Raw genomic sequence first — 22,573 nt, 5'->3', positions numbered from 1 at the left:
AGGTTTAGAACACTACAGCACACATAACTGGCTGTAAAGTAACATAACATTATATGTAATAAAACTGTAATTTAATCGTCATATCAAAAAATTGCAAAGCACAGTTCCTGATGACAATAACATATCATATTACTATTAACCTTCTATATGTATTATTGTCGTAAAGTCCAAAGATTGTCAAGTCCATGATTACAACGTACAGTTCCTGTTGGCAATTCCATTTCATACTGATATCTTCCTTCTGCATCGTCCTATGTCTTAAAAGTGTAACAAACGAAACTTCCTTCTGCATTGTCCTATGTCTTGAGAGTGTAACAAATGGAACTACAGTGGTACCTCGGGTTAAGTACTTAATTCATTCCGGAAAACTGTTCTTAAACCTGAAACTGTTCTTAACCTGAAGCACCACTTTTGCTAATGGGGCCTCCTGCTGCTGCTGCACCGCCGGAGCACGATTTCTGTTCTCATCCTGAAGCAAAGTTCTTAACCTGAAGCGTATGTAACCCGAGGTACTACTGTACTTAGTAACAACAAGGCAGCTGATGATAGACCAATTCTCAGGATACACCATTGTTTTGCCCATCGGGCTTCTTCAGTGACAAGGTTTCCAGGAAATTTTTCATTAGGTTTTTTCAGCCAAAAGTAGTCCACAGGAACGCAGAAGTTGCCAATCAGAGACGCTCCGGTACAGTGGTACCTCAGGTTACAGATGCTTCAGGTTACAGACTCCACTAACCCATAAATAGTACCTCAGGTTAAGAACTTTGCTTCAGGATGAGAACAGAAATTACGTGCGGCGGCAGGAACAGGAGGTCCCATTACCTAAAGTGGTACCTCAGGTTAAGAACAGTTTCAGGTTAAGAACAGACCTCCAGAACGAATTAAGTTCTTAACCCGAGGTACCACTGTACAGGTAGGTAGCCGTGTTGGTCTGACTTAGTCAAAATTAAAAAATTATCCAGTAGCACCTTAGAGACTAACTAAGTTTGTTCTGGGTATAAGCTTTTGTGTGCAGGCACACTTCTTCTTCTTCTAGACCAAGGATGATGAACCTATATTCCCAGAACTGCTCTCTTCTCCAAACCATCTTTGCCATGCAACCTAACACCCTCATATGTGATTAGCCTCCCTCATGAAATTGGCACCCTCTAACAATTATAGCTTCCTACTCAATATGGTTCTTAGATACAAAACCCAACAAGAGATACCACGGTATCACAATATGTGGGACATGTCTGCTCAATGGCCATTCAGCCTACTAAGTCTGCTGATAGTGGTGAAGAGTGGTCAGTGGCAGAGGAAGGGGGTGGGGTAGGTGCGGGCCACCACGGATGTCACCACTGAGGGGGGTGACAAAATGCCAGGCGGCACTCACTGCAAGGCTGCAGAGATGCGGTGGCTTGGACGTGTGCAGGATCCATGATACCCAAACGGTCCGCCCTCTGCCTCCACCCCAGCTGTAGGGCGGCTGAGTGGGAGGAGGCAGGCAGACTTCGGAGGCTCCATGGTGCGCCCTGCCCCTATGGGTGGCTCACCCCGCCCCTGGGCACGCCGCCCCAGGTGCCTGAGCAGCTTCCTTTGCTGCTGAGAGTGGTAGTACATATCAAGGTGAGATTACCACATGGACTTAATTCACATCAGGAGACCCTGTTATTCTCATCATCTGCAATTTAGTTCTATGTAGCTATATACAGTCCCATGCTGAGAAGATGTATAGTGACATATGCTTCCTTTTCTAACCTTTATCATATACTTAGCCTTTCAGCTTTGACAAAGAAATCCATCTGAATCCTTAAATCCAAACACTTTATTTGAAAATTCCATCTTTTAAAAAAAGAAAATGTGCACACTATGAAAAAAATTTGCATAAACCAGAGGTGAGTTACCTGTGGACCACCAGATACTGCTGAACTACAACTCCCATCATCCCTTGCCTGCACGGTCAATGGCCAGGGGTGATGGGAGTTGTAGTTCAGCAACATATGGAGGACCACAGGTTAGCTGCTCTGAGTGTGAAGAATTTGGGATATTCACTGTTGCTGATGACCTAGACAGCAAACAAATATAGCTTTACGGAATCCGTAAAGCTAATATATAGGACTCATAGTTTAACAGCAGCAACAAACCTGACCTTATTGTGCACACCTGAACATACAAACATGGGATTTTAAAGTTCTGTATTTAAACAAACATGGGATTGTTAAGCCTTGCAAATTGGGATTGGGCATCATAGACAAAAAGGTGAAAACAGACCTGAAACAGCAGTTCTGCATGTTTTTTCAACTGCCCTATGGTGTGGCGCAATGGGTCAGTGCAGCCAGCTATTAACCAGAAGGTTGGTGGTTTGAGCCCACCCAGGGAGGCTGGGGGCAGGATTCCTGCACTGCAAGGGCTTGGACTAGATGACCCTTGGGTGCCTTCCAATTCTACAGTTCTATGATTCTATGAAAGAAAAAAGGGTGTGTGAGAGAGGAGTGCTTTTCACCAAGTTCTTTTTCTTTCTCAAGTTCAATTTTCAATATTCAGTTTTAATTTCTGCAATAAGATTGGGGGGGACTGATCTTTTATACGTCTCATTCCATGCCAGGAAAGGCAAATTCTTAAAGGAATTGCAAACTCAATGTCTATGGAACAATTATTTGCAAAATTTGTGCGATTTATGCTGCATTCTAATTTTCAGACGCATGAACAATTGGAGGTTGAATTTGCACTGGAGAACATGTAAGTAACCCAAGTACTGTAGAAACCAATTACTATAGAAACCTGTCTGCTGTAATGAATTGTATTCTCTTGTTTTTATTTTATTTTATTAAGAATAAGGTCTCTTGTGTTACTTGGTGTTTGAATGTTCGTTGGGTATTTCATCGGCAATCATTTGTAGCCCAGCGTGGGATCATCTTGTATGTTGGAGAGTGGGACAGAAATGTTTTAAATCTAAAAGTTACCATCAGCAGCTAATGGCCATAGCCCAATTGTATAAACTTGCTATTTATAAAAATTCAAGGCGATGCAATTCAAATTAGCTATCCATCTCCCTTCCTTGGTATAAGTGAGGAACTTGTTAATGGGGAGAGGTTTTCCTTTCTTTCAACACATGTGCCTACGTAGCAAATAAAACACACCTTAGCGTGCCTTCAGATGTCAACTTTGCCTGTGCTGATTTCCATAAACTGGAGAGCAAAAGACGACTTCCTCATAAGAACTCTGATTAACATAATGCTTCCTCTTCTCCTTGCACTAATCCTTCCTGTGCATTTGGAGTAGCAGAGGCCAGAATTTCTTCCATCAGGACTGATTCCCTCAGATGTCTAGTTTGCAGGTGCCTGGCATACAAATACAATAATGTATTGCTTTAGCTCAAAAGCACTATGATTGCTGGATAAAAATGACATCAGGGATTTGTACCATTTCATCAGACTCTTCCCCTTGGGTTACTATTGGGTTACTACTAAGAAGAGTATTCAAGCCGCCATACTTAACCTAACAGTAAGTCTCATTGAACTCAGTGGCGATTACATCTGAGTAGGCATGCATAGGATTGTACTGGAAACAATTAAAAAAATATAGAGCAGTATTATTTTGAAATAATTGCCTGTTGTCTCCTACAAGAACTAAGCTGTCGATGCAAGACAAAAGTTAGGGATGGGTCATATTGCTACAAGGTTCTGAATTTCCTTGTCCTGGGAATTTTGCAAGAATAAGTAGTGTGTCACGCTAGAGTCACAGGCAAAGAAACGTAGTGATGACAAAATGGACTAGATTGTGGTGATGTGGCAGTAAGATGATCTGAAGGATCTATGAATTAGAACACTGACCTGATTAACCCAGTCACTTGGCTTTTGTATTTTGAAATCCTCATCAGTAGAACATGCCTAAAATCTGCTTAATATGATGATTGCCATCGTTGCTGCACAGCCTTGCCCTCTGGCTGAAACCAAACCTTTCCTGCTAAGCAGTCAGAATTTAGGAACTCGTTTCTCGGAGTGACCAGGGACTCAGCTATACAGCTGCAAACGAAACATTTTAAGTGTGTTGTAAAGTGCATTATACAAATGTGACACTAGATGGCAATGGCGAGCTATGGCAAATTCAATTTATTTTTCAAAACGTTTTTTTTAAAAAGCATTATCACAACATATATTTTTTTATGTGTGTGTAGATTCCACCTAGGAGTAATGCCATGCCACCAGACTCCTGATAGTGTTGTTGATGCTACTTAACAAAACTAGGGGGGAGCAGGGCAGTGGAGGGGGTCAGGACTGGAAGAGCTAATCCCATCTGCACTCACATGCATCTTGACCTCACTGCTCTCCCACCTCCACACCATTCTGGTGAGCAAAAGCAATGTTTCTGTTGGGAAAGCAGCAGGGCTGGCTAGTCCTGGGGCTGGTAAACAGCAAAAGGAAAAGGGCATAGTTAAATTCTAAGACATAAGTTGACTGTTCAGTTCTAAGTTATGTTGAACAATTGTGTCTTAAATCATTCAAGTTGTAACATCATGTATATATATGAATATTTATTTCCTAGATGTGGTCCAGCTGAAACCATCATTACAAATGGAACAATAGTGGTAATTTCCATTTCTTCATGTATTTACTGTGCAATATCTCTGGGTTGCAGGAACTCTGTAAGCTACCTCTACTTAATATTAACTGAACAAGATCCTGAGTGAAAGTGTGAAAGAGAAATCTTAGATATGGGTATGGTGGTATGGGTATTTTTTTCATTCCCACTGTTATGATATGCATACCATGGGGGCCAAATCAGATGTTACCAAATCAGGAAAATAAATGTTGGGTGGTCAGAACTCAACTTGGCTACAGTAATATTTGAATTGGCTTCCCATGTGAGTTGACTCAATCATGTGATAAGTGCTCACATCAGGTTATATACCAGAAATGGAATGTATGCTTTGGCCCATACAGATAAATGCACAAACTGTGTCAAAGGAACCTTGATGTATAGAATAGTGAAATGAATGAATCTCAGTATTAGGACACCATGAGACAGCAAAGCCAAGTAGCTGCAATGGACTAAAATCTTCATGACATGAAATATGATGAACAATTCATTGCAAATGTCGCCCATCATCTTTTCCTTTCAATGCCATCACTAGGTTTCAAAGAAGTACACACACACACACACACACACACACACACACACACACATATCCAGGGGGTTTTTAGAGCTACTTTTAAAAGTGTCATTTCTAAATGCCAGAAGTACTCTTTGAGATCTCACTTTGAAAAGCAGTCAGTGACTAGGCACAAGAACTCTGGGATCTGTCTGTGTACATTTGTTAACTCTTCTTTATATAGTAAGTTATGGAGAGGTAATTAACATGGGACCCTCTAGGTGTTGTTAGACAACAATTCCCATCATATGTCTGAAAATTAGCCATGCTAGCTGGACCTGATGAGAGCTGAGTTCAATAACATCTGGACGGTATCACATTATACTATCTAGCAATAAAATTGCCTTCAGGTTTTGGGCAATATTCATAGCAGCTGCATCTCAAAAAAGCCCACTTATAATTAGGTAATTGTGAAAGTGGGCCTTCACACATCTGAGAATTTAGTTTAGGAAAAAGCCTCACAAAGCAGGCCCTGCATCATGCAACTACTGCTGTCAAGTAATATCTGCTTGGGGGTGGGGCGTGGTTCACATTTTCTAGAACAGTTGCTAAGTCATTTATTAACTTGATGAATCTCCAGAGCTCATAAGTTTAATTCAATCAATTAAAAGCATCATGTGAGAACATGAATATATAGTGCTTTCTTTCTGGGGGGACGCAGGGGTACACATACCCCTAAACATTTTGTGAATCTTTGTACTTTTGTCCATTTACTGTATTTATTTTCCCTGGTTTAAACTAAAAAATGGTGATTTTCTTGAGTCAAAATGAGAGTACCCCTAATCATTTTTTTTCATTTTGTTAAGAAAAAAGCACTGAATATATGGCATTTGGCCAAATAAATTAAGTTTGTGGTTGCATAACATTCATGGCGCAAACTGTGAGATGAAAAATGTTATTCACTACTTTGTGGGTTGCTTCTGTTGCAGTGTCGTGAACTTTGCTGTTTAGAGGTTCAGGCGGATCAAAGGAAACGGAAGAAAAAAAAGAATACGTATTTTAAACGTGAGGGTTATTCCTTCATTAAATGCTTTTCCACACTACCACCCATTAGACTAGATGATAGAGGCCTCAGGTTTGGAGTTCAGGTGCTAGGTCCAGTCTGGAATGGGTAAAATTGCTAGCAAACACACTCAGGCATTTTGCTGACGTGGCTTCCACCTTAGATGGTACTATAGTATACTCTGAAATGCCAACAGCCCAGACTGAAAGAGTCAAGTTTAATGTCTTCAACCTCTGTCCTGGTGAGCACACCACATTACACCATGGTGCAAAACAAACTATGGTTTAATGTGAGTAAGCAGCTTCCATGGCACACCTATGAAACAAATCTGAGCCTGAGCCTGTGGTGTGTTTCTCTCTCAAAAACCATTAAGTGGTGACCAAGGTTTGTTCTTGACTTGCCACCAGATGGTTGTATGGGGAAAGCGGTTGAGGTGGCAGGGCAGGTGGGGAGCCCATGGTGGTGGTGCCTCAGGAACTTCTGCCGCCTGAGGCAGCAGCCTCACCCTCCTTAATGGCTGAGCCAGCTCTGGTACCATGTCTCTGTAAAATCACTGTTGTCTCTCCTTCCTGTTAAGGCTTTAACTTCCTGGATCATTTTTTCTGAAAGTGCTATAGTCCAAACTTTTTGGACTATAGCAGCATTTGTAAGAGTCTGTCACATTTATTAAACTCCAGAGTGCCACCTGTTCTTGAAATGCCCATTTCCCCAGATTGGGACAAGGCAGATTTGGATGTAGAGATGAACTGTTAGGCTCCATGAAATGGTTTTTAAGGTTATGTTTCTAAGCATACTTACAGTGCGATCTCATGTGGCTTCTCAAAAGTAATCCCCATTGAGTTAAATGGACCTTACCCAGAGGCAGGTGTGCATAAGATTAAAGTCTTAGCTGTAGATACATTCCATCTACTTTTCCAGGATCAGGATGTAGAACAAAATGCTAAACAGAGTTAATTGGAGCTAAGACCCACTGAACACAGTGTAGTTTACTTGTAAGTAAATATGTATAGGCTTGCACTGTCTTTATTCATAAACCTATGTAACATTTTTCACTATAATGAACAAAACAGCATAAAAAACTTTCATGAAATGCATGTCTCAATCCACATGAAGAGATCTCAGTGGCATGGAGGTTGATATTATTTCTGATATGGTTGCAAGTGGTGCTGTGGTGTAAACCACTGAGCCTCTTGGGCTTGCTGATTGGAAGGTCGGCAGTTCGAATACCTGCAATGGAGTGAGCTCCTGTAGTTTTGTCCCAGCTCCTGCCAACTTTGCAGTTCGAAAGCACACCAAATGGCATTTCTGTGCGCTCTGGCTTCTGTCACTGTGTCCCATTGCACCAGCAGTGGTTTAGTCCTGCTGGCCACATGACCCAGAAAGCTGTCTGTGGACAAACGCCAGCTCCCTTGGCCTGAAAGCCAGATGAGCACCGCAACCCCATAGTCGCCTTTGATTGGACTTAACCGTCCAGGGGTCCTTTACCTTACCTTTTATTATTTCTGATGTTTGGGTTTTTTGTTTGCTTGTTAAAACTGCTCTGCTTTCTTTTTTCAACATTGTCCTCTTTTTCTTTTCTTTTTTTAGAACAAGATGTCATATGTACATTGAAAGGATCCTTTGAAGGAACTCAAAACATTTCATTAGGCTGTGTCTCCAACTTGCATTTCACTGATCCTTCCCTTTTCCACTATGCCAGGTTTAAGCAAGCAGAACTGGATGTTCTACTCCCAAAGAAGAGGTCACTTCCCACCTTTGTATGTCATAGCTAAGCATGGTAGTAACCTGGATAATTTTAGTTAGTCGCGCCTTTTATTGGGAGAGGTGTTTTAAAAAAGCAATTCTGTTTTTAAAGAGGCAATCTCTTTATTTTCAGTGTTGTTGTTGCAACTCATGTGGAGCTAACGCTTACAAAAACAGGAACCTGACTCTGCCTCTGAATGCACTTCCCACTGATCAAGAAATAATCAAAGAAGTAAGTACTCCTCCTCGGCCACTCTGTACTTATTCTGCAGGGTTCAACAGGGTTCTATTCATTCTCCCATGCTTTTGGACATCTATAGGAAGCCGCTGAGAGCCATCATCCAATTATTTGAAGTCAGGTGTTCATCAGTATGTGAATGGCACCCAGCTCTGTCTCCATTCCATCTGAAGCAGGAGCATCTGTGCGGATGCTGGACTGTGTCTAGAGGTAGTAGCACGCTGGATGAGGACCAGTAAATTAAGACTGAAGATGGAGGCTTTTCCTGGATCCAGGAGCTGTATAGAGGGCCTGTTCCAGATGGAATTGCATTCCTCCTGACAGAACAGGGGCATAGCTTGAAGGTGCACCTTTAGCCATCATTGTCACTGGCCTCAGTGGCTATGAGAGGCTATTCCTAGTCCAGCTATGGCCCTTCTTGGTCCACCATAGGCTGACTATAGAAGTACATGCTCAAATAGCATTACATTTAGACTAGGAATGGGAAACATTTCCCTTCTGAACATCTTTTTGAGAGCCACATGCCAGTGGTAAGTAGGGGGGACCAGAGGCAAAGATTGACAGATCAGTGAATATAAGCTTAACCTTTGTGCAGCAGACACACACACACACACACACACACACACACACACACCACACCACACCTCTGTCCTCCATCTTAGCAAAACGTACAAAAGAACTGAAGCAACCACAGACAGCTTAAACAACATATTATAAAATACACAGTTACACGTAAAAATACTGCATTAATACGAAGTTACTAATATCTACAAATCAATATCCATTCATTTTCCTTCTTTCACACCCTCCCTCTCATCACCCAAGGTCCAAACAAACTCTCAGCATACCATATGGGCTGGTGAAGTGTGTGGTCTGGGAAGATGAGGTGTGGTTGAGGAGGTGTAGCCTTGGGAGATCTGACCTCAGCGCCTGAGGTTCCCACCCCCATTTTAAACTATTGCAGTGTGCTCTGTGCTGGTACAAGGGACGCGGGTGGCGCTGTGGGTAAAAGCCTCAGCGCCTAGGGCTTGCCGATCGAAAGGTCGGCGGTTCGAATCCCCGCGGTGGGGTGCGCTCCCGTTGCTCGGTCCCAGCGCCTGCCAACCTAGCAGTTCGAAAGCACCCCCAGGTGCAAGTAGATAAATAGGGACCGCTTACTGGCGGGAAGGTAAACGGCGTTTCCGTGTGCTGCGCTGGCTCACCAGATGCAGCTTTGTCACGCTGGCCACGTGACCCGGAAGTGTCTCCGGACAGCGCTGGCCCCCGGCCTCTTAAGTGAGATGGGCGCACAACCCTAGAGTCTGTCAAGACTGGCCCGTACAGGCAGGGGTACCTTTACCTTTTACTGTGCTGGTACAGAATGTGACTACCATGTTATTAGCTAGCAGTGCTAAATGTTCACGGATCCTCAAGGAGTTACATGGGCTGCCTATTCACTCCTAGTCCCAGTTTGTATTCCAGAGTTAACACTTTAAAGTTTTATATGCCCTGGGATACAAATATTTGAAGGAATGCCTTTCACACTACCCATTCCTTAAGGTTATTTAGGGAGGCACTGCCTGTTGTTCCCTCAGTGGATACAGTTTGTTGTATGATAGCACAGAACAGGGCCTTTTCTCTTGTGGCAACCCACGTTTAGAACTCGCTTCTGTTAGAGATCTGGTTGTCCCTCACATTCATTGCTTCTAGGCATCAACTTAAGGTGTAGCTTCTTATTCAGGCCAACAGAAATAGCTGATTTAAGGATTGCTTCCTTTGCTGTGGCATTACCACCTTGCTGTGTTTATTGTTTTAAGATGCTGATGTTATTTACTGGCTTTATGATTTTTATGTTAATTGATATACTGTATTTGAATGAATTGCTATATATCACGCTGGCCAAATATTCTTTCAGATACTTGGGTCCCAGGCCAGTGTTGTGATGTCATCACATTACATTTCCCCCAAGTGGAGCAAGCGTTGAAAGTACCATAAGGGTACCATAATGGGTGGAATCCAATACAGTCGTACCTTGGTTCTCGAACGCCTTGTTACTCTGACATTTTGGCTCCCAAATGCCGCAAACCCAGAAGTGACAGTTCTGATTTGCAAACTATTTTTGGATGCTGAACGTCCGACATGGCTTCTGTGGCTTCCGTGACTTCTGGTTGAGTGCAGGAAGCTCCTGCAGCCAATCAGAAGCCGCACTTTGGTTTTTGAACATTTTTGGAAGTCGAACGGACTTCCAGAATGGATTCCGTTCGAGAATCGAGGTACGACTGTTTAGCTTTTCTTTTTCCCTGTCAGAGCAAGGATTTATTATTGCACCACAGAATTTTCTCCTTCTCTTTTCCCCCACAACCCATGTGCCCCATAAATCTGTTCTAGGGGTTCCCCCAAACCTCTGGAGCAGATTTGGGGAGAAGCATGGTGCATGCAGGAGGAGAAGTGTTGCACAAACAGTTGGGTTGCACAAACATTGGGGTGATGGGGTGCAGTAGTTGAATACTGCCCAATGGGAACAGGAGGAAAGCTTGACATGGGGCTGCTGTCTTCATTGGCTGCATGAAACAAAACCACTATAGTGTGTGGGACTAGTTAGAGAATTGGATGGTCCTGTGGAATAACTGCAACCTGAAATACATGGGAGATGCCCTGCCCACATCCTTCCTAAGTATTAGCACAATATATAAACTGCAGTTGCATTTTCGAAGTCACTTTATAAGTCAGTATAGGTACTAGAATCACCGACTGCAGAATGAAACCAAAGTTATGTACATGATGTTGTGAATTTCAAATTTTAGAGATTGTGAACAATCATTAGAAAGAGTGTAAAAACAACACACAGAAACCATCTCTGATTTTTGACATTCACAACAGCATATGCAAACCTGGCACAGAACAGGAAATATATTTTGTCTATTTTTGAAATTTGGGAAGGCTTTTATGATGTGACATAATTGATCGTATTTAAATTCTTAACTTTTAGGACAAAGAAGTTAATTTACACTTCAAAGCAAAGACCTGGTAAGATTCAGTCGAAATAAAATAATGTGGTTTTTGGCTCTTCCGCTTTATCCATTTTTAAAAGATGTGACCAATCCCCCCCCCCCCGCATATTTACTTCACAGAACAACTTAGCTTTGTGAAGCTTAGATTCAAGGAACCAAATTTTGGGCCTTCAATTTCAAGTTGAGAAATCTCCTCTCAAATATTTGTATATAGTTTTTGACTTGAAAACTGGAAAATCTTAACATATGCCAAAAGTAAATTTAGGATCATAATGAATATGTTTATCACTAACACTATGACTTTGAAACTGTACTTCTCAAACCCCTTTACTACTGTTTGAGAGTCATTACATTCAGAATTATAGTCCTCTTCCAATAAAGCGTGCCCTCCCTAAAAGAGGGCACGTGTTGCGGTGAGACCTGGAGACTGACCCCCTGGTTGTGGGTGGATATATTGGATAGCCACAACACCCAATTGGTAGGTCCCTTGTTGCTGGGCTTAATCTGGCCAATGGGGTGCAGTCTAAACAGATCAAGGGACCTATATATACCTATGCACGTGACCCAGAGCTTCCTCTTTCGGCTTGTGCATCGGAACACCCGCCCACCTCTCCCTACTTTTAGGGCATTTTTGCAATTGGCCTTCCTATGCTGTCGTGTGCCATCTGTCGTTGGGACAGGGGCACGGCAGGAATTTTCCCCACTTGGCTGATTGGCTGTTGCCATTTGGGTTTCGCCTGCCACGTAGCAAATAGTCACAACTTGTAAGGTTACAGATAGGCTCTGGTTCATGTGATAGGGATGGGAGAACGGTCTCGCCATCCCTATGTGAAGGGTATTCCATTAAAGGAATCCAGGGACTCAACTTGGTTTGGTCAACCCGTGAGAGGGGGTTGTGCCCGTGCCTGAGTCCAGGGGAGCATCTGGGGAGTGAACATAGGCTGTTCCTGAGCTTTTCACCTACCTCAGGTGTTCACCCTTGGCTGACCTGTTCTGGTGCCCTGCGTCAGCGCTGCCTGCAAGGGTGCAGGGAGCTAGTCGAACCAGAGCCTATGCAACCACTCTTCTGTAACCAATAAAGTTGTGGCCTAAATTCTGCCCAAAACCAAAACTAAAATTTGAGTCAAATGTGTGTTTATTTAGGGGGGAGGTCTCTGGGTCTGATCACGCAATGTGCTCTGCTCACCATTATGGAATAATAATAATATAATAATAATTTATTATTTGTACCCCGCCCATCTGGCTGGGTCTCCCCAGCCACTCTGGGCGGCTTCCATAAAAACCAAAAATACACTAAAATATCACAGATTAAAAACTTCCCTAAACAGGGCTGCCTTAAGATGTCTTCTGAATGTCAGGTAGTTATTTATTGCTTTGACATCTGATGGGAGGGCGTTCCACAGGGCAGGCGCCACGACCGAGAAGGCCCTCTGCCTGGTTCCCTGTAGCTTTGCTTCTCGCAATGAAGGAACCGCCAGGAGGCCCTCGGCGCTGGACCTCAGCGTCCGGGCAGAACGATGGGGGTGGAGACGCTCCTTCAGGTATACTGGGCCGAGGCCGTTTAGGGCTTTAAAGGTCAACACCAGCACTTTGAATTGTGCTCGGAAACGTACTGGGAGCCAATGTAGGTCTTTCAAGACCGGTGTTATGTGGTCTCGGCGGCCGCCCCCAGTCACCAGTCTAGCTGCCGCATTCTGGATTAGTTGTAGTTTCCGAGTCACCTTCAAAGGTAGCCCCACGTAGAGCGCATTGCAGTAGTCCAAGCGGGAGATAACTAGAGCATGCACCACTCTGGCGAGACAGTCTGCAGGCAGGTAGGGTCTCAGCCTGCGTACCAGGTGGAGTTGGTAGACAGCTGCCCTGGATACAGAATTGACCTGCGCCTCCATGGACAGCTGTGAGTCCAAAATGACTCCCAGGCTGCGCACCTGGTCCTTCAGGGGCACAGTTACCCTATTCAGGACCAGGGAGTCCTCCACACCAGCCCGCCCCCTGTCCCCCAAAAACAGTACTTCTGTCTTGTCAGGATTCAACCTCAATCCATTAGCCGCCATCCATCCTCCAACCGCCTCCAGGCACTCACACAGGACCTTCGCCGCCTTCACTGGTTCTGATTTGAAAGAGAGGTAGAGCTGGGTATCATCTGCATATTGATGGACACCCAGCCCAAACCCCCTGATGATCTCTCCCAGCGGCTTCATATAGATGTTAAAAAGCATGGGGGAGAGGACGGAACCTTGAGGCACCCCACAAGTGAGGGCCCAGGGGTCTGAACACTCATCCCCCACCACCACTTTCTGAACACGGCCCAGGAGGAAGGAGCGAAACCACTGTATAACAGTGCCCCCAGCTCCCAGCCCCTCTAGACGGTCCAGAAGGATGTTATGGTCGATTGTATCAAAGGCCGCTGAGAGATCCAGCAGAACTAGGAAACAACTCTCACCTTTGTCCCTAGCTCGCCGGAGATCATCAACCAGCGCGACCAAGGCAGTTTCAGTCCCATGATGAGGCCTGAATCCCGATTGGAAGGGATCCAAATGGTCCGCATCCTCCAGGCGTGCCTGGAGTTGTTCAGCAACCACGCGCTCAATCACCTTGCCCAAGAAAGGAAGATTTGAGACTAGGCGATAGTTGGCCATACTGGCCGGGTCTAAAGATGGTTTTTTAAGAAGCGGTTTAATGACCGCCTCTTTCAGCGGATCTGGGAATGTTCCCTCACAGAGGGAAGCATTCACCACCCCGCAGAGCCCATCGCCCAGCCCTTCCCGGCTTGCTTTTATTAGCCAGGATGGGCAAGGATCCAGGAGACAGGTGGTTGGTTTCACGCGTCCAAGCAGCCTGTCCACATCCTCGGGGCTAACGGATTGAAATCGATTCCATGCAACTTGACCAGACAGAGCTCTAGCACTCTCCCGCCCCGGCACTGCTCCCACGGTAGTGTCTAGCTCCTTCCGAATATGAGTGATTTTATCTGCAAAAAACTTTGCAAAATCGTTGCAGGAGATCTTGGGGTCTTTACAAGGCCCCGGTGGTAAAGGTGGTTCCGTTAAATTACGAACCACCTGAAAGAGTCTCCTGCTACTATTTTCTGCAGATGCAATAGAGGCGGTGAAGAAAGTCTTCTTCGCCGTCGCTATCGCCACTTGGTAGGCTCGACGTTGAGCTCTAACCTGTGTCCGGTCAGATTCGGAGTGAGTTTTTTGACACCGACGCTCTAGCCGTCTCAGCAATTGTTTCATCGTCCTCAGCTCCGAAGAAAACCACGGAGCTGTCCGGGCTCCATGCAATCGGAGAGGGCGCTTCGGAGCCAGACAGTCGATAGCCCTGGTTAACTCCACATTCCAGTGGGCCACCAGGGAATCAGCTGAAAGGCCATCAACATGGGATAAAGCATCCCCTACCACTCTCTGGAAACCATTTGGATCCATTAAGTGGCGGGGCGGACCATCCGAATTGGTCCCACCTCCCTGCAGAGGGGAAGGGTCGCGGAGAAGTCCAGTTGCACCAGGAAGTGATCTGACCATGGCACTTCTTTTGTTTCACTTTTACTTAGTGTCAGATCACCCACGTCACTAGAGGTGAACACCAGGTCTAAGGCATGTCCATGACTATGAGTTGGGCCAAACTTATTCAGGGACAGCCCCATGGAGGCCATGCTTTCCACGAAGTCCCGAGCAGCCCCTTGTAAGGTCGTGTCGGCATGGATGTTAAAATCTCCTAGGACAACCAAACTAGGTGTCTCCAGGAGAAAATCCGCCACGACCTGAAGCAGCTCAGACAGGGAATCCTTGGTGCAGCGGGGAGGTCGGTACACCAAAAGGAATCCTGTACTGCCCCTATTGCCCAACTTCCAGAACATGCACTCAGAAAACTGGATCTTCCCAGTAGGACGCCTGGTGCAAGCTAGTGACTTCCTAAAAATCACTGCAACCCCCCCTCCCCGCCCACATGACCTGGATTGCTGTGCATAAGAGAAACCTGGTGGGCAAGCAGCGGCAAGGACAGGCCCATCTGCTTCCTCCAACCAGGTCTCTGTCACACATGCCAGGTCAAATCCTCCATCCACAATCAGGTCGTGGATGGCAGTGGTTTTATTCATCATTGACCTGGCATTACACAGCAACACCTTCAGGTCATGTAGGTTTCCCCTGTTGATTCCAGTATCCATCTGGTCAAGGCCAGACCCGGAGGCAGGGATAGTCCTCAAACAACGACTAAACCTGCCTCCTCGGTAATGACATGGTCTGGTCTTAGCGTAACTCCGCCTCCTGCCCATGATCACCGAGATCGGATGTCCCAGTGCTTCTCCCCCTGTGGAACTTGTCCCAGCCATCGTGTTGGCTGGGGCCCCACTCCCAGGCAGCCCTGATCCTGCCCCTTAAAAACAAAACACAAACTATACAGAACCAATAAAACAACAACAACAAAAAGAAACAGAACAATTATACTAAAATTAATCCCCAACTAAATATCCATTCCACCCACCCCCAACAATGGAAAAAAGGGGGGGGGAAATTAAATTTAAATTTAAATTGCCACCGACTGCTTGAGGACATTTTAAAGCACATTAACCACCTGGAACAGGGAAGAATGGCAGAACACTTCCCACCCTTCCCAAAAAGTTTGTTGCAAATAAATGCCTGGGCCACGCCCCCTGGGCCAGCTGGAAAAGGCCCTGGAAGGGAGCAGGCCCTGCAGTCCTCACCCAGCCGATGGTCCGAGGCCTCACTGCAGCAGGAGTCCCTTTGTAGCCGGGAGAGAGGGCCTGGGCCATGCCCCCTGGGCCAGTTGGAAAAGGCCCTGGAAGGGAGCAGGCCCTGCAGTCCTCACCCAGCCGATGGTGGAGGAAAGTGGAGGAAAAGTTTTTTGCAACTAAAAAATGTACTTTAAAAATTTCTGCACTGTCGTGAATTGGATTTGAGGTTTTCTGGTCGGAGTTAAATTAACATAGCATCATCTATCAGTTTGGCCACAGCCCAGCATCACACATTATGGAAAGTGGTTTACATTTTTGAGGATCAATGCACTGGATGCAGACCTGCCCATTTTCAATACTGCTTCGCACAAGTATCTGGTTGGCCACTGAGAAAGCAAAATGCCCTGGACCAGTTGGACCTTTGGTCTGATCTATCAGGGCTCTTCTTGTGTATTCTGAAAGTTCTGTTGTATGATACATTTTCACTTGTGTTACAGCACATCGGGCTTAGATGTTCGCTTGGGGTTTGATCTCTGTCCAGAGGAACTGGAATTCCTGCAGAAAAGGAAAAAGGTTGCTGCTGATGCCTTTAAAAGGGCACTACAGCTTGAGGAAGATCTGTGTGAAGATGAGGTAAGGGGGGTGCACATTTTACAAATAAGTTGATCTACAAGCAGATTAGCTGGCAAACAAACAGGTGTAGCAGTTCTGCACACACATACCTACCTGTGTGCTCTAAAAATCTGGACTCATCCCATGACCTGCTTTGGTTCTTTGGAGAAAAAAAAAGTCATCAATCTTTTTCTAACAAAGTTTACAATTTATGCCAGCAGTGAATATTACCTCAGTGTGTACTCTCATATCCCATCTTTCCCCTGAGGTCACTGCTGGGCAAATTAGCTGGGCTAGTGCTGTTTACCCAAGTCAGCTAAATTCCTTGTGACCTGGATTCCAGGAACAAGACCTGGAAGGCTTTTACGTTTGCATTCATTTCTGCTGCTCCCATTGACACGCTGTTTGAAGCTCCACAAATCTATTCTATACCTGCCCTACTGGCTTGCCTGCATGTAAGGGCTCTGCCAAGAACCTGGGAATGGCTCCAGGGAGCAGTGACTTGCACAGAGTTCTTTTTGAAATGTTATGGCTGTAGCTCTCCAGATATTGAAGTACCAGCTGTGTCTATATTTTGTAGCAGCTTCTATCCTTGATATAATTATAAGACCCCTTCCCTTTATAAGCCATCCTAATGAATGTTCTGCTTTTTTCTATATCAAAACAGGTGCCAGTGGTGGCAATTATGACGACAGGAGGGGGGATGAGAGCACTTACAGCATTATATTCCCACCTGTTGACTCTCCAAAAGTTTGATCTTTTGGATTGTGTTTCATATTTTACTGGCTTATCTGGCACAACATGGTAAGGAAATGTGAGCAAAAGAGTTAAGTAACCCATATTTATGTCCACGATGCAATGAAATGAATTAATATAACAAAATGTTCCTTATGCTGCAGCGAGACTCTTTATGGGGTCTTCGCTGCGAGATCACATTCACCCGGTGCTATACCAGCTGCACTGGCTCCCGGTGGAGTACAGTATCAGGTTTAAGGTGCTGGTTTTAACCCTTAAAGCCCTATACGGCCTAGGACCCTCGTACCTACAGGACCGCCTCTCCTGGTATGTCCCACAGAGAAACTTACGGTCTTAAATAAAAACATCTTGAAGGTCCCAGGCCACAGAGAGGTTAGGATGGCCTCAACTAGAGCCAGGGCTTTTTCGGATGTGGCTCCGATCTGGTGGAACACTCTGTCACAAGAGACTAGGGCCCTGCGGGACTTGACATCCTTCTGCAGGGCCTGCAACACAGTGCTGTTCCACCAGGCCTTTGGCCAGGGCACAGCCTGACTCCCTCCCTCGGCAAGCTTCGCGGAGCTCTGGCCCAATGGTTGCCAGTGGTTTAATTTGAATTAATTTTATAAGGAATGATTTTAGAGTGTCGTGTTGTGTTGTGTTGTGTTGTGTTGTGTTGTGTTGTACTGTTGTACTGTCTGTGAAGATCTGATAAGATCTTAATTGCACTGGCCATCTAATTGCTTTATGGCCTCAATTAGCCCCAGTGGTCCGGCACGCTCCCAGCCAAGCTGCGCAGACCTTTTTCTTCTCCGGTTTCGTCTAGCAGAGTAAAAAACACAGCGGATCAAAACTGTCGCAGTCTGCTTCAGATCCAGACAAACACACGAAGCACCTGTGTGTGTCCAAATTTCATCAGTTCTTTATTGTAGCAAATATTTACAGCTCAGCATTTCCCAAAATCTCCTGGACTGCTAGCATTCATGGCTTCCGTCCGTCTCTCTCAGAGACACAGAGAGAACAACAAGTAGAACTCCTCCCTCTTTCCACACGTCAGAATGTGAGGCGTCACAGAACATCTTAACCCTATAAGTTCTGAATCCCAACACCCCCTCTCGCTGAGCATTCTGACAAGACCTGTGGATGTACCTTTGCAGACCTCTGTGAGATCAATCCCTTCCCCAATGCCTTGCGCCCTCTCCTGGCGTCCCTGTCAGGCATCTGTGGAACATCCTCACAACTCTCAGATTCGCACTGTGCGAAACTTACCCACGCACCTGTGGCCTGATACCTCTCAGGTGGAATTCCCTTCGTTGTGCGACTGGACCTCCTGGGCACAAACTCAGGCACTGCCTCTGACGCACTGTGGTCAGCAGGCGTGTCCTTTGCATCCTGGGATTCCCCCTCTGACTTAACGCGTCTTCGAACCCTTGGAATTACCCTCACAGGAGAACTAGGCTCACTCTTGGGCTCCCTTTTTACAACTTGCGGAGATGCCCCATCCTGCTCCTGACTTTGGTCAGTGAGCTGATCATCATCAGCAGACTCAGCCCCTGGCTCTCCTTCCTCCTCATCAGAACCTTCCTGCTCTGAATCAGAAAGACATTCTGAAAGAATATCGCGTCTGGCAGGGGTCTTTGACCTTTCCTCCTGCTTACAGAACTCAGCGTGTTTACTGATCAGCAGCTTACTCTGATCACCTGACGGATACGCAAACCTCCATGCACGAGCCGTTGGCTCATACCCACAGAAGATCATTTTCTGGAACTTGGGTTCACCTGGCCCTCGCAAAGCTTCAGGCACCGGCAGCAAGGCCGTTGATCCGAACTCACGGAGGAAGTGAACCTGAGGCTTCCTCCCGTGAAGCATGAAAAAACGGTGTGTCTCCTACCACTGAATTGTAGGACCTATTCCAGGTGAAGCTCACATATTTAATTGCCTCCATCCAAAACTTTGAAGATAACCCAGAATCTAACAGCATCACCTGTGCAGCCTTAACCAGAGCCTCACTTCTGAGCTCTGCCACCCCCCTCTGTTGAGGAGAAGTCACTGTGTGACTTATCCCTTTCTTGTGAAAGAACTTCTGCAAAGCAGACCCAGTAAACTGTGAACCTCTGTCACTAGCAATTTCCCTGACTCTGGTGGAGAACCTTAGTTCCACCTCCTCAATCCAACGTCTAACCAGCTGTGCTGCATCTTCCTTGGATTTGAGACCATGTGTCCAGGTGTTCTGCGAAAAATCATCCTGCAACGTCAGCAGAAACCTGGCCCCTCCCAAACTTGGTTCCTTCATGGGACCCAACAGATCTATGTGTACAAGATCAAAAGGTTTTGTGGTTACCCTCTCCACCCTGGGGTAACTGCACCCTCTTACCTTTGCCTGTCTGCAAGCCTGACAATCTAGGACTCTTGCACATTCCGCAATTTTACAGCCTTTGGAAACCTCAGGTAGCACCTGTAGTTCTTCAAGACAGGCATGGGCTGTCTTCTTATGCCACACACACGAACATGAAACATGAGTGGGAACTGTAGCACGCAGGGCTTGTGCTTTCTCAACCTTCCCCTCACCCTCCAGGGACGTTTTAAGAATGAAGAGATCATTCTGCCCCTTTGCAACTCTGACCAGTTGCTTCCCTCCTTTGGAGATTGTACAAACATCGTGTTCAAAGCAAACCTTAAACCCCTTTTTCAACAAATAAGGCACAGATAAAATACAGTGTTGCACTCCTGGCACAATGCAAACCTCCATCTGCTCCTGCAAAACAGAAAACAACACATTTACAATGTTATTCACATTTTTCTTTTCCCCACTTGCAAACTGAACAGTTTTTCCAGCCGGAATTGCCTTGCAATTCCACATCTCGACTGCAGGGGTCTCTGGGATCAGGTGGCAGTTAGCTCCTGAGTCGATTAGAAAACGAAAATTAGTGTGTCTCTCAGAGCTGTTCTCAAACAAAACCATACTGGCAGCCAACTGATAAGCTTCCTCTTCGCGTTTAGCACGTCCGCTCTGCTCAGCTCCACGTCTGGCTGCCTTGCCAGACTGGTTGCCATGGAAACCTGGCTGGTTCCCGTGGGAAGTGACCTTGGCAACATCCTGCCTTGCCTCTCTGCTCCGGTGGGGGCAGTTGCGACGCAGATGTTCAGTCGAATTACAGATGTAACAACGACGAACGGAAAAAGCCTGGACCGTGTATTCCACTGGCTTGGCTCCGCCCTTACACCCAGAGCCCCCGGTGCCAGCTTTGCCCTCTCTGTGGCGGCGCTCTTCTTCATCTGATAAGCGTCCTGTGACGTAATTCAAAGTCAGCGTTTGGGGATCCATCGATTCCAGAGTTAGACACAGATTATCATAACTCTTGTCCAGAGAGCTGAGCAAAATGTACACTTTCAGCTCCTCTGAGAAGTTGACTTGTAACAGTCTCAGCTGGTTAAACACAGCCAGCATATCAGTCACATGCTTCCTGATGCTATCCCCAGGACGCAACTTCATCTCAAACAAGCGTCTGGTGGTGTGTATCTTTGCCCCAGCCGTGGTTCTGTGGTGCACCCTTTCCAACGCTTGGTAGGCCTCACATGCATTCTCCAGCCCCTCTACCAAAGGCAGCTGTGAGCCATCCACACTAAGCACAATAGCTCCCAGGGCTTTGTGGTTTTTTCTCTGTGAAGCACGAGCATCTGCAATTTCTGCAGCTGAAGCTCCTGCCGCTGGTGTGGGTAGTGGAGGTCCCTGAACAGCCTCCCACAGCCCCTTCGCTACCAGCCATGCCTTCAGCCTTCTGCTCCACTCTTGCCAATTTTTGCCGTCCAATTTTTCAAATGGAACTACGAATGACTCATGGCTGTCTGCCATTTTCTCCTCTTCCCCGGGGCCCCAGCTACTGTACTCACGTTTCACCAGTCAGCTCTCCGGCACCCGATTCCTCAGCTGCTTTTCCAGCTCTCTGCCTCAGCAACTCTTGCCTCTCTGCAGCAGGCAAAACACAGAACGCAGACCTCCGCTCTGCTTCAGTAGCGTCTTCCAGCTATTGCCAAGCTGACTTCAAGACTTCAAAGCTCACCGGCAGACTCTTAGCAACAGTTTTATTAGCGGTAATTAGGTCCTCCCATAACCTGTGAAGATCTGATAAGATCTTAATTGCACTGGCCATCTAATTGCTTTATGGCCTCAATTAGCCCCAGTGGTCCGGCACGCTCCCAGCCAAGCTGCGCAGACCTTTTTCTTCTCTGGTTTCGTCTAGCAGAGTAAAAAACACAGCGGATCAAAACTGTCGCAGTCTGCTTCAGATCCAGACAAACACACGAAGCACCTGTGTGTGTCCAAATTTCATCAGTTCTTTATTGTAGCAAATATTTACAGCTCAGCATTTCCCAAAATCTCCTGGACTGCTAGCATTCATGGCTTCCGTCCGTCTCTCTCAGAGACACAGAGAGAACAACAAGTAGAACTCCTCCCTCTTTCCACACGTCAGAATGTGAGGCGTCACAGAACATCTTAACCCTATAAGTTCTGAATCCCAACACTGTCTTATTGTTGTTATCCGCCCTGAGCCCGGCTTTGGCTGAGGAGGGCAGGATACAAATAAAATTTTTTTATTATTATTATTATTATTATTATTATTAACCTTTGCATAATGGGGAAGTGGTAGCTACAGTCAACTTTCAGTAAATATTGGTTCCTTTGGAGAAACTTGTTTGTTTTTGAAACTAATACCCTGTCTTTCCGTAGTATAATCAAGTCTAGAGAAATAAAACACAGTATTAAAAACAATAACAATTTAAACCCATTCAATACAATGGATTAAAAGCAGCTTGAAAGACAGTGGCAACATAAAAAAAATTTGAGAGCAAATTCTGCAAAATCTCACTGATTTGTTAAAAAAAAACAAAAAAAAATTATTGCTGCTCATTTAAAAGAATGCCAGAATGGGATTAAGTGGATAAGTGGATGCTTCTAAGGAGGGTTTTTCCAAATCTTGGTCACAACTGAAAAAAGTACTTGTGAGTATCCACTGGCATAGCTCTGAAGGTAGGAGGAAAAAGCAAGTGCCAATGCTTATGATATTCTGGTTACAAACAATTTTAGGGCAGAGATGGAGAACTTGAGGCCCTCTAGATGTTGAAGGACTGTAATTTCCACCATCCCCATCCATTTGCTAAGCTAGCTGGTGCTGGTGGAAAGGGCTCCAATAATATCTGGAAGGCCACAGGTTTCCCACACCATATGTAGGCTTTTAAAGGTCAAAACTAGCAGCTGGAATTGAGCTTTTGAACAAACTGGCAATCAGTATACATGGTACAAGATCGCTGTAATGTTATCTAATTAATTTGGTTCTAGCCAAAACCAGCTGAAACATCTGGGCTATCTTCAGGCGCAGCTCCAGGTAGAGTGAATTACAGCAGTCTAGGTGGATGGATTTTG

At 45.6% G+C, this 22,573-nt stretch overlaps 1 protein-coding gene across 2 annotated transcripts in view; it reads left to right on the top strand.

Annotated features, from left to right (window-relative positions):
• LOC307209430 (cytosolic phospholipase A2 epsilon-like) overlaps positions 1-22,573 on the top strand; it is a 50,802-nt gene that overhangs the window by 17,120 nt on the left and 11,109 nt on the right. For both annotated transcript variants that reach the window (XM_079964481.1, XM_079964482.1), the window contains 8 exons: positions 2,681-2,721; positions 4,528-4,570; positions 6,064-6,139; positions 7,725-7,894; positions 8,014-8,112; positions 11,087-11,124; positions 16,302-16,437; positions 17,084-17,220. In XM_079964481.1, coding sequence (XP_079820607.1) covers positions 2,681-2,721; positions 4,528-4,570; positions 6,064-6,139; positions 7,725-7,894; positions 8,014-8,112; positions 11,087-11,124; positions 16,302-16,437; positions 17,084-17,220 — 740 coding nt within the window. The remainder of the gene's footprint in view (positions 1-2,680; positions 2,722-4,527; positions 4,571-6,063; positions 6,140-7,724; positions 7,895-8,013; positions 8,113-11,086; positions 11,125-16,301; positions 16,438-17,083; positions 17,221-22,573) is intronic.

This window comes from Podarcis cretensis (assembly GCF_951804945.1).
Source record: "Podarcis cretensis genome assembly, chromosome: 1".
Taxonomy (NCBI): Eukaryota; Metazoa; Chordata; class Lepidosauria; order Squamata; family Lacertidae; genus Podarcis; species Podarcis cretensis.
The sequence above is the reverse complement of the archived record's forward strand: the minus strand, read 5'-3'. Positions and strand labels throughout refer to the sequence as shown.